Source organism: Mycotypha africana, assembly GCF_025528875.1.
Source record: "Mycotypha africana strain NRRL 2978 chromosome Unknown BDF20scaffold_3, whole genome shotgun sequence".
Lineage (NCBI taxonomy): Eukaryota > Fungi > Mucoromycota > Mucoromycetes > Mucorales > Mycotyphaceae > Mycotypha > Mycotypha africana.
Window position 1 is genome coordinate 317274 of NW_026515727.1, and position 16684 is coordinate 333957.

The 16684-nt window shown below is 38.3% G+C and overlaps 9 protein-coding genes across 9 annotated transcripts; 5 read left to right on the forward strand and 4 right to left on the reverse strand.

The window, feature by feature from the left end:
- Window positions 1-1278: 1278 nt before the first annotated feature.
- BDF20DRAFT_857628 (uncharacterized protein) lies at window positions 1279-2084 on the forward strand. The gene is made up of 2 exons (XM_053080363.1): window positions 1279-1299; window positions 1397-2084. The coding sequence occupies exons 1-2, from the start codon at window positions 1297-1299 to the stop codon at window positions 1793-1795; spliced, it is 402 nt and encodes a 133-aa protein (XP_052937831.1). The 5' UTR covers window positions 1279-1296; the 3' UTR covers window positions 1796-2084.
- BDF20DRAFT_816334 (ribosomal protein S11) lies at window positions 1972-2250 on the forward strand (the record flags this gene model as incomplete). The annotated part of the gene is made up of 1 exon (XM_053077142.1): window positions 1972-2250. One exon carries the CDS (start codon window positions 1972-1974, stop codon window positions 2248-2250), a length of 279 nt encoding a protein of 92 aa, XP_052937832.1.
- Window positions 2251-3335: 1085 nt separating this feature from the next.
- On the forward strand, window positions 3336-4759 carry BDF20DRAFT_911199 (succinyl-CoA ligase subunit alpha; the record flags this gene model as incomplete). The annotated part of the gene is made up of 5 exons (XM_053083796.1): window positions 3336-3384; window positions 3497-3603; window positions 3716-3832; window positions 3955-4387; window positions 4467-4759. 5 exons carry the CDS (start codon window positions 3336-3338, stop codon window positions 4757-4759), a joined length of 999 nt encoding a protein of 332 aa, XP_052937833.1.
- A 485-nt stretch (window positions 4760-5244) lies between these two features.
- BDF20DRAFT_911200 (kinase-like domain-containing protein) lies at window positions 5245-6696 on the forward strand (the record flags this gene model as incomplete). Its single annotated transcript, XM_053083797.1, has 2 exons — window positions 5245-5407; window positions 5489-6696. 2 exons carry the CDS (start codon window positions 5245-5247, stop codon window positions 6694-6696), a joined length of 1371 nt encoding a protein of 456 aa, XP_052937834.1.
- Window positions 6697-6882: 186 nt separating this feature from the next.
- Window positions 6883-7287, reverse strand: BDF20DRAFT_933938 (uncharacterized protein; the record flags this gene model as incomplete). The annotated part of the gene is made up of 1 exon (XM_053084748.1): window positions 6883-7287. The coding sequence occupies exon 1, from the start codon at window positions 7201-7203 to the stop codon at window positions 6883-6885; it is 321 nt and encodes a 106-aa protein (XP_052937835.1). The 5' UTR covers window positions 7204-7287.
- Window positions 7288-7871: 584 nt separating this feature from the next.
- On the reverse strand, window positions 7872-8711 carry BDF20DRAFT_857637 (uncharacterized protein). The gene has a single exon (XM_053080364.1). It carries the CDS (start codon window positions 8437-8439, stop codon window positions 8062-8064), a length of 378 nt encoding a protein of 125 aa, XP_052937836.1. The 5' UTR covers window positions 8440-8711; the 3' UTR covers window positions 7872-8061.
- A 751-nt stretch (window positions 8712-9462) lies between these two features.
- On the reverse strand, window positions 9463-10119 carry BDF20DRAFT_833578 (uncharacterized protein; the record flags this gene model as incomplete). The annotated part of the gene is made up of 2 exons (XM_053078656.1): window positions 9463-9559; window positions 9788-10119. The coding sequence occupies 2 exons, from the start codon at window positions 10117-10119 to the stop codon at window positions 9463-9465; spliced, it is 429 nt and encodes a 142-aa protein (XP_052937837.1).
- Window positions 10120-13122: 3003 nt separating this feature from the next.
- Window positions 13123-13608, forward strand: BDF20DRAFT_796732 (uncharacterized protein; the record flags this gene model as incomplete). Its single annotated transcript, XM_053076284.1, has 2 exons — window positions 13123-13368; window positions 13459-13608. Coding segments are annotated over 2 exons (396 nt in total), but the record flags the coding sequence as incomplete, so codon positions are not given.
- A 207-nt stretch (window positions 13609-13815) lies between these two features.
- Window positions 13816-16314, reverse strand: BDF20DRAFT_798281 (kinase-like domain-containing protein; the record flags this gene model as incomplete). The annotated part of the gene is made up of 6 exons (XM_053076314.1): window positions 13816-14252; window positions 14328-14474; window positions 14523-14915; window positions 15120-15227; window positions 15303-15631; window positions 15932-16314. Coding segments are annotated over 6 exons (1797 nt in total), but the record flags the coding sequence as incomplete, so codon positions are not given.
- Between the last annotated feature and the right edge of the window lie 370 nt (window positions 16315-16684).

A 16684-nucleotide genomic window follows, 5' to 3' on the forward strand; every position in this document is an offset into this window, starting at 1 on the left:
ACTCTTCTTTTCTTTCCCGTTTATATCCGTTGTTGTAGCACTGGTATTTATTGATGCAGGTGCAGGTGTTGGCGAGGATGTTAGTGGCGATTTTTCCGTATCATTCATTTAAAAATAAAAAAAAACAAAAAAAAAACAAAAAAAAAAGCCTTTTGTTTGAAAAAGACAGTTTGGGATCTTCAAGCGTTAGGGAAGCGGCCCAATAAGAAGCCTTTGGTTTTGGGTCCGAAAAAAAAATATTCCAAGCTAATAATGATAAGTAGCGACAACGATCGGCTTTCCGACCAACCTGTCAAAGCAAAGTAAAAAAGAAAATTCGTTGATCAAAGTGATCCGACCTTTGTCGAACAACAAATATTATCCAGTTATTTGAATGAACTATAGGCCACGGATATGGCACTGTTTAAAGTGTTTTTGAAGCGTAACCGAGAATAAGAGTCTAAAGATGAGAATAACAAAAATTTTCGAGAAACCTTTTCCTTAAGAAAAAAAGTTGCATCAGACGGGTAACACAACTGCTCTCAGTAGCATCAAGACATTGCAAAATTGTCAATTTAGCGAAGACGGCTAATGGCGATTACATAGTGATAGATTCGTTCCATAAGCAGCCCAAACACCAAATAGCTGAATGGTAGACAAATAACGTTTGGTGTTCTTATTCTATGCTAAACGGAAGATATGTTATCCTCCAATCCAACTACATGGTCTCCTTCAGATACAAGTAACTTGGTCCTTTTTTCTCTTTACGTATCTTTTTTTAATCTTGTGTCTAGCACATGAAATATTAGCATAGTATCCCTTGAGCGTCGTACAAAATTATTAAAGAAATTTTTTCTTTTGTCTGGTAGGCAAAAAAACACGGATGGCATGAATGTAACTTTCTAAGGAAATTGACAAACGTAAATAAAGCTCAAGGTGGTCATACGTCATCACAGTAGTATATGTTAAAGCTGCTAACGAAAGAGTTGCCGGTTGACAAGAACTTAACAATCACTTATCCCACTCTCAATAATGCTATAATGAGCAATCTATTCAACTTTACATTTAATAATTTATATTGTGTCAAGCAGTTGTGGCGTACTCTCTATTAAAAAAAAAAGAAAGGCGTTCTTTTATGATCTGGTCAGTATCTCTGATTAGCTGAACAAAACCCCAAAAAAAAACCAAAAACCAAATAGTGGATCGGTCCGACTCAGCTTCCGGACAATGAAGAAACTGTCGGGGTCCTTTGTATTGATAACGAAATCCTACAACTGTTTCTAAGTTCTCTCTCTCTCTCTTCATATCATCAATAATATGGTAAAGTACTCCCATCCATCCATTGGAAAAACATACAAAGCAACCATAGTTTACATGTCGTACATTATGATTAACCTAATACGTTTCATCTCTACAGTCCAACAAGAAGGCTGCTCCTAAGGCTGTTGAAAAGGTCACTCTCGGCCCTCAAGTCCGTGAAGGTGAACTCGTTTTCGGTGTTGCTCACATCTTTGCTTCCTTCAACGATACTTTCGTTCACGTTACCGATCTCTCTGGTCGTGAAACTATCTCCCGTGTCACTGGTACGTATTCATCATCATTTAATTATCAACGAAGATTAAGAAAGGACGCCACTTTTTCCTTGATTCATCAGACAGCGTTGATCTTTCTGTGCGTCATGCCAGTGTTGACATCCTATATGTATGTTCTGCATATGTTCAACAACTTGGCATTGCGATGGATAAAGCCTACCCGGGCGAGGTTCGGAAAAAATGACCAGGTTAAAAAAAGATGTCGGCATTGGACATTGATCTGAACTGAAAGAGACAATTGTTGATTGATGAATTGAGGGAAAAGTCGAGCGGCGTGTGTATATTTTTGTTGTATGTATTCTTCAATGATACTAAAAAATATACGCATCCCCCTCCTGTGTACCTTTTGTGTATATTTTTTTTTTGTGTGTGTCGTTCGTTACTCGAATGAATAGGTGGTATGCAAGTTAAGGCCGATCGTGATGAATCTTCTCCTTATGCTGCCATGTTGGCTGCCCAACAAGTAGCTGCTAAGTGTAAGGAACTTGGTATCAATGCTCTTCACATCAAGATGAGAGCTACTGGTGGTACCGGTACCAAGACCCCCGGCCCTGGTGGTCAAGCTGCTCTTCGTGCTCTTGCCCGTGCTGGTATGAGAATTGGTCGTATTGAAGATGTTACTCCTATTCCTACTGACTCTACCCGTAGAAAGGGTGGTCGTCGCGGTCGTCGTCTCTAAACGTCTTGTACGTATTTTCGATTTTTGTCCGCTTCTTTTCTCACACTGTTACTTTTTCTTCTGAAGTAACAGTGTATGTTTAAATAGTTGAATATAAAAAATAAATATTTTTTATGCTGCCGGTGCGTGCCTTTTCACTTGTATATAGAAACGAAACTATTCTTATTTGTAATTAAATTATTCTGATCTTTCATCTAATGCTTTTCCCCATATATTGACTTTGTTCGACGGACTTTGTTACTTTTTGAACGAATAACTCCATGCCTATCTACGATCAGTCTTTGAAAACGGCCTTTGTTTTTCACCGACTAAGGGCTCAGAATCAGATTGCATAAGCTTGTATATCATTATGGGAAAATATGAGTTGTCCTTAAAAATCTACCATGTTGCAAATATAGTCATTTGGACACGTCGTTTTGCAGATTCTCGTCGTTGTTGCATCATAGCTATTATAACGAGGAAGGAGTAAAGTGTTCAAGTCAAAGGGATCCCTATTGTTAGAGGGAGATGGCTCTTAAAAAAGCTGAATAAACAACAACAATAACTGCCTTTAGCAACCTCATTGATGCATAGAATGGCTGTTTTACACTGTAGCGCTATTTATGGAAGGGATGGAGGCCCTTAATAGTCGATGAGCGTACGATACTAAGCATGATTGTGTTATTGACCTACGAGTTTTCCTGGTGCACAGCGTATTCGCTGCCCCTTTATTCATATCGTAAAGATAATTAATTGCACACAAAGTGAGACCAGATCGGAATAGGAATAAAAAGGTCGCTTTTTTTTAAGCTGAGATCAAGACCACCATGCTCTACAACACTTGGTTTTTTGCCTTATTCTTAATTTTTCTTGTCTTTTGTAACGCGGGAAACACATTTGTAAAGCCCGAGTTCTCCCGGGAACTTACCTTGAGTTGTTTTCAGCAACTGTCCACAACGTCACTGAGCCCTAAATTGTGCAAAAGTGAAAATCTCTCTCCACTACGAATTTTCTTTTCCCCCTTGATCAAAAAAAAAGTCTAAACCTTTTCTTTCTTTCTTCTTTTTACTTTTTTTTTCCTGTAAATATCTTCTCTCGTTTACCTAATGTTCTCTACAACAAAGGCGGCTTCTGTTTTGCGTTCAACTATCAATGGTAATTAAAGAAAAGTGTCAATGATGGGAAAAAAAGACACTATCAGGACGTTCATTAACGAGGCTTTGTGCACTCATCCGTTTTCATCTCGTGAACGAAACCTATGCCATAGTTGCTCGTCGTACCTATGCCAACTCTTCAGGCTACGAATCAACCTATAAGAACTTGTTAATCAATAAAAATACCAAGGTTATCTGTCAAGGTTTTACTGGTAAACAGGTAAACATACAGCAATTAACTTGAGATTAAAATTTTTTGTTGCGGGGTAGAAAAAAAAAGACTTATTGTTTTACTTTTTGGTGGGGTAAACCATTAAAAATAAAAAATACAGGGTACTTTCCATTCACAACAAGCTATTGACTATGGCACCAAAATGGTAGGCGGTGTCTCTCCTAAGAAAGCCGGTCAGACTCACCTTGGTCTACCTGTCTTTGGTACAGTTCGTGAGGTAAAGCGAAATAGATTTGTCTTTTTTTTTGTTTTGGTTGTTGCTTAGAGAAGGAAAGCATATCCACGATTAACAGAAGAAAAAATGTTGACCTCTCACTCTCTCTCTCTATCTATCTATAGGCTGCTGAAGCCACAAAGGCTGATGCTAGTGTCATCTATGTCCCTCCTCCCGGTGCTGCCCAAGCTATTTTAGAAGCCGTCGAAGCAGAAATTCCTCTCGTCGTAGCCATCACTGAAGGTATTCCTCAACACGACATGATGCGCGTCAAGCAAGCCTTGATGACTCAATCCAAGACTCGTCTTGTCGGCCCTAACTGTCCTGGTATGATTTCTGCTGAACAATGCAAGATTGGTATCATGCCTGGTTCCATCTTGAAGCGTGGTAAGGTCGGTATTGTTTCTCGTTCTGGTACTTTGACCTATGAAGCTGTGCAACAAACAACCGATACCAATTTGGGTCAAACCCTTTGTGTCGGTATTGGCGGCGATCCTTTGAATGGTTCCAATTTCATTGATTGTTTGAAGGTATTCTTGGAAGATGACGAGACAGAAGGTAAACAAAGGCATAGGATGAACGACACCAAGGCGACATGCTAATGAGTCTTACTGACCTTCTTATATCTCTTTTTTAGGCATCATTATGATTGGTGAGATTGGTGGTACTGCTGAAGAAGAAGCAGCCGACTTCTTAACTCAATACAACTTGTCCAAAGAGAAACCCAAGCCCGTTGTCTCCTTCATTGCTGGCTTGACCGCTCCTCCTGGTCGTAGAATGGGCCACGCTGGTGCCATCATCTCTGGTGGTAAAGGTGGCGCCGGTGATAAGATCAAGGCTTTGGAAAAGGCTGGTGTTATCGTCACTCCTTCACCCGCTAAATTGGGTGTTACTTTGAAGCAAGCTATGCAAGATGCTGGTCTCGTCTAAAGTCTTTTTTCCAAAAACTAACTAATACCAATGTATACTTTCTCTCTCTCTCTCTCTGTCTTCCTCGTTTATACACACACATACTTTCTCCCCCTCTCTTGCTTCTTTAATTATTTATTCTCCATTGTAAAAGAAAGAAAAAAGAAACCCTTTTCTTAGAAATATAGTAAAATCAATTAGTTTTTTCCCTTTGGATTTGCGGCTGTATTTTACTGCGTGCCTATGGACGCGTTCTCTTTATCCCTTAAGGGAGAAAAAAAAAAAAGCTGAGGTAATGCGGTTTGTTCGACTGTAAAAAGCGCCTGCTAATGATTGCATTCCTGCATAATTTAATAAGGGCTTGTCTATGCATAAGAAACACGGTCCCTTCAGCTTTGGAAGATCAATGTTTTGCATATTTCTACGAAAAGGGTCCTAACCTGCTTCTTTCTTTTAGTTACAGAGAAACAGTTTTTCCTTTTCTTCTTGTCTCTCCATACAAACGCATGCAAAAGCAAACACTATCGTCGCCGAATGCAGTGGCTACTTCATCCGTAACATCTTCTACAAATCCGTTCAACACGCTGATAAAAGATCAGTCATCCTCCAAAGTACGTCAACATCTACCTACATCGTCTATAGCTACCATAGAAGAGCTGGTAGAAAAAGGTAAAAACCAGCCGTCTCCCCAGTTGCTTTGAAAATAGCACCACAATTGTCTTATTATGAACTATCCTCTACTTTCTGTAGTAGAAAAAACCCATCTCCATAATGAAAAAAAAGAGAGAATACCTGTTACCGCCGAATTGAATACCTCACCAGCTGCTGCCTTTCTTGCCAACTTTATGCTCCCAAACTTGACGCCATATCAACAGCAACGACAACACAACAAAGCCACCCATCTGTATAATCCTAATGATCGTGAAGGTATTGCCAATTATATCTTTTTGGACACGATAGGTTTTGGTGGTAATTCGATTGTACGCAAAGCACGCCATGAAGTGACGGGTAATATTGTTGCTATCAAAATCATTGAAACCATCATCAAAGAGATAGAACATCCACACCCACACCAGCAACAACAACAGCAACAGCTCGAGCAGGCTCGTCTGGAACGCGAATTGAGCATTTGGCAGTCTCTCATGCATCCCAATATTGTTCGATTGATCAAGACGATCCACGTACCGAACGAGCATACCTATTACGTAGTGAATGAGTATTGTTCAGGAGGAGATTTGCTGACGTACCGCAACAGTATGGAAGTCATGTCAGAAGAGGAAATGAAGCTGATTTTTCGTCAAGTGTGTGAAGGCGTGCGATATTTACATAAAGAACGAAATGTCTGCCATAAAGATTTGAAGTTGGAGAATATCTTGTTGTTGCATCTCCCCAAAAGCAATGCCCAGGAGGATAAGCAGCGACTGCAGATCAAGATTTGTGATTTTGGTCTTTCTGTCTTTGCGAATAGTAACAATAGCAAAGACTGCTGTAGCAGCAACCTCTTGACGCATAGCCATCAACACCATCATCATCGTCATCACTGTAAAGGCGTGAATAACAAACATAGTAATAACCCTCAAGAATTTCCCCATCACCAGCATAATAACGACAACAACGATTATCATCAACATCATCCGCAAGAGCAAGAAGTCGCGGGCGGTTCCTTGGCTTACATTCCTCCTGAGCAAATTCGTAAAAAGAAAGTATCTCTCGCTTGTCGCAAAACAGATATTTGGTCCCTAGGCGTTATTCTCTATTCATTAGCAGTAGGACAGCTACCGTTTGTCAACACTTTTGAGCTCAAACTACAAGAAATGATCCTTGAAGGTACTTATGCAATTCCTGATAACAAGCACCTCTCTGCTTCACTGAAGACCCTTATTCAAGGTTGCTTGGCCTATTTGCCGGAGGACCGATTGACTATTGATCAAATATTAGCATCAGATTGGTTTCGTTAGAAATCTGATATCACCCACCATGTACTCTGATGCCATCAAATCAGGTTTTGAAAACCCCTTCGCCACAAACCAGACGCGTGTCAACTAGTTTACCAAAGCGTCATAGTTATGATTAGATAGTTTTATTTTTCTATATGAATAAATTATGAAAAACAACAGAACGATTGCCTTATTATCAAGACAACCTTAAAGGGGACAAGAACGAGTAGTAATAGGCTTGCGAGGATCATGACGGGGAGGATGATTATTTAGATGGCAGTACTTATAAGAAGCTCTCCACTTGGGATCATTAGAATGCGATTGCCAAGGAGTGAGTTTTCTGGTAGTGGAAGTAAGGACGGGCTTCTTGGTTATTGCCATCCTTTTGCTAGATGAAGCAGGAAGACTGACCTTGCTGAGAGTCTTGATAAGAGGTTTTTTGCTGGGAGATACTGTGGATAACTTGGCAGCAGAAGCAATAGCAACAAGGGCAGCAACAACGACAATGAGAAAGAATGTGGAACGCATTTTTGATTTGTTTGAGTGTAATTAGCAGACTTTGTACATATGTAAAGAAAACTAAACACATCAACAGTTGATCTGAAAAAGAAGGGGTTTATATATTAATGCTCGTTATTTTTAGACTAAGAACCTATTGAAGACAACAGCAGCATTTGTTGGGATGTTACTGAAGAGTGCTTTCCTGTTTTATACAAATTTTACAACCAGAAGAATTTTCTCCGTTTTACATGATGAAACCATTGGGCAAGAAAATAGGTGCTACTCCAGATTTCTATAGGATATATATTAAGCAAAGGTCTATCACAAGAATGGAATGACGATGGAACAATCGTTTATTAAACTTGAGCAGACTTGGGCGGGAAAGTAGCACACGCCATCAACTATCATCTTTTTTCGACGGCTAGCTAGCTACGTAATATGTAGGGAGAGGGGCGAAAAAAAAGCTGCATCGTCTCTTGATGATGAGCTAGAGTAATGGAAACGATATTTTGACATGTTTTTACTATTTATACAAACGATGGTATCAAAGAAGGAGGGACACCAAATCTATCCTAATTGTCTTCAGTTTGTATGTTGTTTTTAGATAATAACAAAGGTAGTTATAAAATTTTTTTCTAACATTTTCCAACGTTGAAACGGAAAGACTTTTTTAATTGAATATACTGTTTAATGAAGTTCTCTTTTATTTCGATACTTTAAAATGTGTTATTGCACTAGTGGTGAGGGCAATTAAGATGAATAGGCAATTTTTTTAACTTCGCGCAAAACATAGTTTTATTCTCCATAATATACACAAAAGAAGTTCTAAAAAAATAGAAAAACTTTTTAGATTCGGATAGAAGAGGCTCGTTTCCCTAGTTTTACTTAAGATGGAGATACACATGTTATCAAGGGAGTCCAAGACTTGCGAGGATCATGACGAGCATGGTTATTCATCATAATGCAATGATGATAGGATTTGTATTTTTGTACACTGGCACGAGATTCCGAAGGAGTCATGCCTCTCTTAGTGCTAGAGATAGGTTGAACTGTTTTGATCATCGTTTTCGTTGGAGAAGAAGGTGCAGGAGGCATATTGGTCAGTGTCTTGATGAGAGGTTTCTTGTTTGGAGAGGGTAATGCACTCTTTGTAAGCGTCTTGATCTGTGGCTTTTTACTGGGAGAGACGGTAGATAATTTGGCAGCAGATGCCACCGTCACTAGGGCAACAATGGCCGCAAAAATAAACAAGAGAATACGCATGGTGAGTTGAAAAAAGAAATACGTTACTCATACTGCACCCGCACAAGCCTATATATTGATACTTTCTGTACCAGCCACAAAAAGAGTTAGTACGGTAATTGGAAATGAACAGATTTGAAACAAACTGCTTCCCCTCTGAAGTTCTTTGTTGGGATAATCATGTAAGGTTTGTATAGTTGCCATTCCACTCTGTAACAGTAAGGTTCCTGTTAATACCATGAGTACATAATTCGAACAGACATTTAGAATAGTTACAAAAAAGCATCGGTGGGGAGGAAGGAAATGCAACAGCTCAGTTTATAAGATACCATGCTTCAAGTCATTCTTGGTTAGACAATGTTATGACTGCCTGCGTTGCCGGTGCAGTAGAACAGCATTCTTCCAAAATTGCAAATGGACTATTTTTAGCAACTCTCTTCCTTATCTAAACATTGACGATAGTATCGGATATTTTGCACAAATATCCATTTCATTTACCCCACTAAAGTATTGTCCATTTGTATGTCTGCTAAGTGTAAATGGGTAGGTTACATATAAGGTAAGAATAGGGAGGAATACCTGTAGCGACTACTATAACCTATAGATGATTAAAATGGAGGTAATCGGCTGCCCCAGCTCAACATCATTTCATGGTGAAAATGCCATCACTATCTCACTGATTGATTTTATGTACGGACGCTCAAGTTCGTCTAATGACGCCTCAGCACGGTCAATTGAACACAGCTGTATACAAATCTTAAACGCACAACCAGCAGCTGTATTAAATTAGCAAATGTGCGGTAAGAAACTGATGTAGGCTCATAATATCTCAACATTGTCTAGCAAAGTATGCCTATCCAGAAACAGTATAAACGTGTCTTTTATTGCAGGTAACAACCAGTGATCAACAGCTTCCTTTTTCTGTCTAAAATAATATCCACAATTTTAGAGAACCTATCTAATTATTCCGTATAGATAAAATCGTTTCTGCTCTAATTACAAATACCGAGAGTCAAAATAAACGAGTGCTAACCATTTGCCTAATTATATGGAAGCCTTATTTTTAGTAGGAAACAAAGGTTTTGCTCTGTCTCTACGCTGTTTCAACAAGAGAAAAACAGCATCAACAATACTCATTGATCTGTATGATTTACCACACTTTCAACTTTATTAATTTTTAAATATATGCTATAACGTAAAATATAGCCTCAAAAAAAGCTCCTGATTTTATTACAATTAATAGTATGAATAAATATTATAAGAGGGGATATCTACGTATAAACAACTCTTTTTTTTGTGTCTAATTCTTCGTCATGCAACAGACTAGCAATAATTATACAGAGGAGATGAAACAGAACAATATATTTACAAATGAGCAGGAAGGACGGTAGGACGGTTAATAACTGTACCTAAGGTGTGGTGAGGGGCTTCACCGGGCAGAATTGTAGGATGGTTGATAACTGTACCTAAGGTGTGGTGAGGGGCTTCACCGGGCAGAACTGTAGGATGGTTGATAACTGTACCTAAGGTGTGGTGGGGAGCTTCACCAGGAAGGACAGTAGGATGATTGATAACTGTACCCAAAGTGCGATGAGGAGCTTCACCAGGGAGGACAGTAGGGCGGTTGATTACAGTAGGTAAAGCCTTAGCAGAAGCAGCAGCAACGAAAGCAGCAACAATGGCAAGAATACAAGTACGCATTTTTATAATTAAGGAAATGATCGACAAAGATTAAATGATGCAGTGATCCAAACAATTATCCAAACTAAAAAAAGTCTCTTTTATATTTTTTGATTGCTACAAAAGCAATCCCTACGTCTCTTTGTTCTCTTTAACAAGAAACAAATTGTTGGGAAGGTTTTATAAATGTGAACACATTTTTGTTGTCCAGCCATCCTATGAAGAAAAGCAAAGCACGGTCTACAAGCAGAGTTATGTAGTTTGTACCTTCATTGTGCGATATTGAGTGGTTTTGTTGTTTAGTAATATTTGCCTCAGCGTCAAAACTATACATGTGAATTGCCTATTAAAAGAACCACTGTAATTACACTAGTATACCATTGAAATTCTTACCGACCCAACAAAATGTTACTGCGCTTTCGATTTTTCTTTTTCTTTTTCAGTTAGTTATTATTAACCAGTCGTTACTGTTGCGAAGCTCATCATAATTATTTTTAGTAACGAGCTTTTTTACTTTTTTAGCTGAGGTCCAGTGAATGTCAAGTTTACAACAAAATTAACAACGAAACAAACATATTGACAGCGCGCAAAACTATACAATCAACGAATTTTCGATTTGTTTGGTCCACTAAATTTACTGCTCGACATATCAACCCTAATCTGAGGTACAGCAGCTTCTCTTTTTTATTTTTTTATTTTTTTTTTTTTTTTCAATCAATCATAAGATCAACTCATTGAAATTATTGCCCTTTTGCTGGACAGTGGGGTTTGGCGAGGAGCTAAGCTGATGTTGCCCATTATCTATGACAGGGTTTGATCTATCACTACAATTGAACGCCCATCCACACTATTTTGCATGACTTGCCTCTATAATAGCTGTTTCTTTCATTAAAAAAAGCATTCCACGATAACCCAACGCTTTTGGCTTGATACGAGGGGATCTTTTGCTTCTTAGCAAAGCAAAGATATTTTTGACGTCAAGCTGTATTCGCCTAAACTCACTGTTTAAAGAATATTTTAGCGTTGTTTAAATATAAACAAAGATAAAAAGATACACAGCTTTCATTTTCAGATTGACAGTGTTGTTGAAATCGAGCTTTTTCATGATCAATACAACTTGTAATTCAGAGGAACCAAAACATCTCTTTGAAAGCAGCATTGTGCTTCGTAATTTAATTTTCCAAATAATGTTAACCATATGAGTAAACGATCCTTAATATCATCTTATATACAGCCAATGAAAGAAATGGATGCTGCGTTCGCTATCCATATTCAAAAATATGAAATGCCTCTTCGACAGAACAAATTGCGTTTATTATTTTTCGAACGCGCCCACACGACAGTAGTTATTTTTAGAACATGATAAGGTTGCATGAAAAGGGATTGAGCGTCGAATACGTAGGAAGATCGAAACATTGAGCGCGAGACGATGGGACTTTCTACAACATCAAAAACAAAACTATAGGAAGTATTTTTTTGATAGCCGCTCTCTTTTTTTTGTTTTTTGTTTTTGCGAACTATTGTCATCATTTTATGCCAATACTAGGCGTCTTTATAAAGTCTGAAATCATGATGGCTAATAAAATTAAGAGCAAATTTGAGAGCGATTTTAAATTTTTAGAAATACTGTGGGCCAGATCAATTTATAAGCTTTTAGTTGTTGTAGTCTATCAATGCGGTGTAACTGACCTAAAAGATGATATATAGCTGGATATGCTATAATATAGTTACCTGGTGAAATAAAAGAGTAAGCAACCTGTATACGTAAAAATTAGGCTTACAAAGGCCTGCAAATTTGCGAAATTGGCATCACGTATTTCCAACAATCGACAATCTTTCCTTTTACATCTGTAAAACCTAACAGCAAATATGGGCGTTTTTTTCATTTTATGGTAACTGTTGAGACGAATTTGGATGGATAACTCGTCTACCATTGCAGCGATATACTACGACTCACTGCTCAAGTTGATGCTTTTTTGATTCACAAAAAGAGCGGGCATTACTTCTGACTTTAAGGCCCTACAAGGGATAAATACATTGTTGACTTGCTCTGCTTACAACTTACAATAACAAAGAATAGATGAAATGGAAAGCGAAATTGTTTGTCGCTGCCCATAAGTTACTCTCAAACCTCCCTTCAAAGGGAAGAGATAAGAAATGTTATATAGTCAACTAACCAAAACTATCTAAAGAATAACCTGTAAGAAACCTTAAAACAATTGAAGTATATGCTGCTCGCAGGATACAATAAGGACGTTGAAGACTATCGGGTTCAATAGTAAAAATCCGTGACGCAAATCGAAAAAAGTCATATTTGAGATACACTTCAACTCATGTTCAGCTTCTGATAACCTTATATGTTTTACATTCTCAAGGAAGCATTTTACCGTTTCCTACAAATCAGTAAAAATAACTGAATGCCACGTGTAATTGTGGCTTTTTTGGTAAGGAGATTGATATCATCTCTTTAGACCACTAGGATGAATAACAAAATGCAGATGCAATGCGATTATTGTTATTTCTGTCAATGCTAATTTACACGCTTGAACGCAACTGAGGATGGCTTTTTTTTTTCCTTACCTTGTCGCGCTCATCTTTAATGATCTGCGATAGTATTGAAACATGCCTTCTTGATAAATATCGTTTGCAGTAAGCATAAAAAAGATGAAATTAATTGCCGCAAAAGAACAGATACGCAACGTTTGTAGCGGATCAAGCTTGATGAATAGTTTAACGTGGCTTCTAAATCTTCGCCATAGCCTTGATAACGTTTCGTTTGAAACTCCAGCTAAGCTGAATCAGATCAGTTACTGGACCAACGGAGCAAACAAAAAAAAGACCCAATCATCTTCTTTTTCATGCCTGCTAATACTGTTTGCCAACTCTCTAGAATCGGCTCATCCTTTTTCGTTATTACCTCATTCTAACAAGTTCATTATGGCAGATAATTTACTTAACGCCAATCCTACTGTTTACAATACAAGTAATCTTTTTCGACGGGAAATCAACGAGACAGATTTTGATGACACTGTTGAAGATCCTATTGACGAACAAGAAGTTTTTGACCTTGTGCGATCTATTTCCGATCCTGAACATCCTTTAACTTTGGAGCAACTCAACGTTTTACAGTTCGATCATGTAGAAGTAGACAATGACAATAATAAGGTATTGATTGAATTCACACCGACCATTCCTCACTGCTCAATGGCTACCTTGATTGGATTATGTATTCGAGTGAGATTACTGCGTAGTTTACCAGATAGGTTCAAGGTAATATATGAGCTGTATTAGTCATCGACCTTTTCACTGTCTTAACCCCACTTCTTTTGCCCCTCCTCTCCTGTATCTCACTTTTAATAGGTGGATATTCGTGTACGTAAGGGAACTCATCAATCAGAGCATGCTGTGAATAAGCAATTGAATGATAAAGAAAGAGTAGCGGCCGCTTTGGAGAATACCCATTTATTAGAAGTTGTCAATCAGTGTTTATCTACAGCAGGATTAAGAGGACAAGAAGCACAGCTTTAACTAAACAACAAAGAAGAAATATTTAAGCTATTTAATGTAAATAATATAAAGGAATATGAACAGAGAACTTTTTAACAAAGCAGCTATTCTTGTCCAATAAAGAACACATTCACAATAAGTTTATTTGCTCAATAAAAAAGGTAAAGCAACAACAACTTTGATTGATCAACTTTGCTGCTCTTCTGCTTCTTCAGCCTCTTGCTGTAGCAATTCTAATCGTCTTGTATCCTCTACTAAATCAATCATCTCCTCCGTGGTGCCAACTGAATTTTTACTTACTACAAATGGATGCTTTAACAATGTACTGGCATCTGGTCGCTCATTCTGATCTTCCAATGTACAAAGCCTTAGGAAGTCTTTGAAATGATCTGACCAACGCTCCGGGTGTTTTAGAGCAGGTAATCCATTCGACACGATTAAAAAGAGAGCTCGTAACGGCGGGTGATCAACGTAAGGTGGGTCTCCTTCGGCCATCTCCATGAGCACAACACCTAAACTCCAAATATCCACTTTGGCATTATACGATAAACCCTTGATGACCTCAGGAGCCATCCAATAAGGTGTTCCTACGATTGAATTACGTTCTGGATTGCTTTTTAATAATTGAGCACAGTGACCAAAATCGGCTGGTTGAATCAAAAAAAGTGTTAGCGTATTTTTTTATGCATTCCTAATCGATATGAGCCATGACACAATCTTACCTAACTTGATCTCGCCTCTCATGTTTAAAAGAATATTATCACTTCTGATGTCTCTATGAATACGATTCAATTTATGTAATTTACATAATGCTCTAAGGGTATCACGAGCTACACGAGCAATTTGATGTTCTGTCATTCTTGTGGTAGCTTCTTCTACTATTTCTTGTTCTTGTGGTTGGGTATTTGTATTTGTACTTTCAGTTGGATAAGGCGGTATAGATATAATATCCGCTAACGATACGTCCATACATTCCATCACTACCCAAATTTCGTCGCCTTCCTCACTATTCTCGCTGCCAGCCGTAGGGTGATATTTATAACAAGCAATAAATTCTACAATATTTGGATGTCGACTCATTTTCATTGTAGTTAATTCATTACGTATTTTTGAAAGTTTTTCTGTTGCGGTAAAAGGTATCTTTTTGATAGCCACAATACGTTGAGTAGTAATTTGCTTGGCTGCATACATAGGCCCTGATTCGCCTTCAGCAATGAGAATGAAGTCGGTATAAAGCGTGGTTGGATCTGCTGAATAGTCGATCAAGTCATCTAAAAAGTTAGACGTCAAAGCGAATTGCTTTGCATCCTCTTCAAATGATTCTTCTGCGTCATGATTGTCCGATGTATCTACCTTGGGTTGTATACCATAGTCCTTCACTGCTGCTGTTCTTGTTGGCACAGTAGCTGGTTTATTAAGGTCATCTGCAGCGATAGAAGAGAGAGACGTAGGTATAGAAGGAACAGGCGGTACAGGTGATGCAGGCGATGCCGAAGCAAGAGGTACAATGTCACTGGTATTGATGGATGCAAGAGATTTTCTGAATTCTGAAAGATGCAATAGTTTAGAAGACCTTGCCCTAGAAACAGGCGCATAACCCACAGGTAAAGAAACATTATCATCTTTGTAAGTATCAATATCAGCATACTCAGCATCATCTCTATTTATCGTTGTTGTTGTTGAATTATCCTTATCACCCATTGTAAAAATGGAAGATGCCGACGGGATATGATTCGAATGGTGTTGAAGTTGTTTCGATTGCAATGAATCGGGCATACGCACATGCTGCATCAACTTTTCTATCGTTGTTGGATTATTCCTCACTACTTCTTCGGGTACGCCTGATGCAATTAAAATTTGTTGCCATTGTAAAGGCAACCCTTTGAATCCATATTTACCCACTTGAACGTGAACATTGTGCTGTACATTGAAGGGTTTACCTATGAGCGTAGGTGCCGTCGAGGTGTTATTACAAGTGTTATGATGCGTAGAAGTGTTATTATTTGTATTGGTCGTTGATTTCACGCTTGTTGGTGTGGTGGTATGAGTGGTAGTGGAAGGTGTACCAGTTGTGGTCGTGGTGGTATTATTAGAGTAGGCAGAGGTCGACTTCTTTATACTGTAATTAGAGTGAGACAACGAAGAGTGATAATGATGTGGTGATGATGGCTGCTGTTGCTGTTGTAAAGAATTCGGATCACCTATAGTAGAGATAAAATTAGGGAGTGGAAGAGTGAGACCTTTTTTAACAGATTCTTTTCGCTAGTCTGCAGCGGATAATGTGTGTTGCACCGTTCCTTTCGCTCCTTATTAAGAAATAGAACACTTACGTTCTGGTTTGACAGGTGAAGGTACAAGATGAGGAGTAATATAGTGCGTATCAAGGACGTCATCACTTGGTAGATTTGATTGCCAAACATCTGGCAAACCCATATATTTCCCACTATCTTTATCATATTCCACATGAATCCCATGTTCGAATTTCGTTGGTTTACTGATATCCAAAATTTTATCTCCAAAAAACAGCTGCTGATCTTGCTGTTGAGACAACGGCTCATCTGTAAGTGGTGGTGATGACGAAGAATTCAGTTGATGTTTAGAAGATCTCGAAGATAGTTTGGAAGAAAAGCTCGTTTCTGAACGATTATTTTGTCGATACATTCTATTCAAACTTGATAATGTAGACGAGGATTTCATTTTACGTAAGCTACCGCCTATCTTATGTTTCTTATTACTGCTATTATTTTTGCTACTGCTGTTGCTCTTCGAGGCAGCGGACGAAGATGACTTTTTTCGAGAGGGTAGCGATTGTTGATGTTGAAGATGACGGTTGTAATAGCCTGTAGTGCCGTTGTTTAATCCATTATTACTTTTGCTTGAAGAAGGTGTTGCTATAGTATTGCCCATGGTTTTTCTTTTGTTCAAAAAACGTTCCTGAGAGTTATTTTATTGGTTTTTTTTTTCTTGGTTATAAAAAGTGAAGTGGAGGGTATAGGTTCTATTGGCTATTGATAATAGGTATAAATTGAAAGTAATAAATAAGTAATAAAGGCAAAAAATGAGCGAGTTTGGTATATTT

Excerpts from the sequence above, each read along its gene's own strand:
- BDF20DRAFT_857637 (XM_053080364.1), bottom strand. The coding sequence starts at position 8,439 with ATGCGTATTCTCTTGTTTATTTTTGCGGCCATTGTTGCCCTAGTGACG.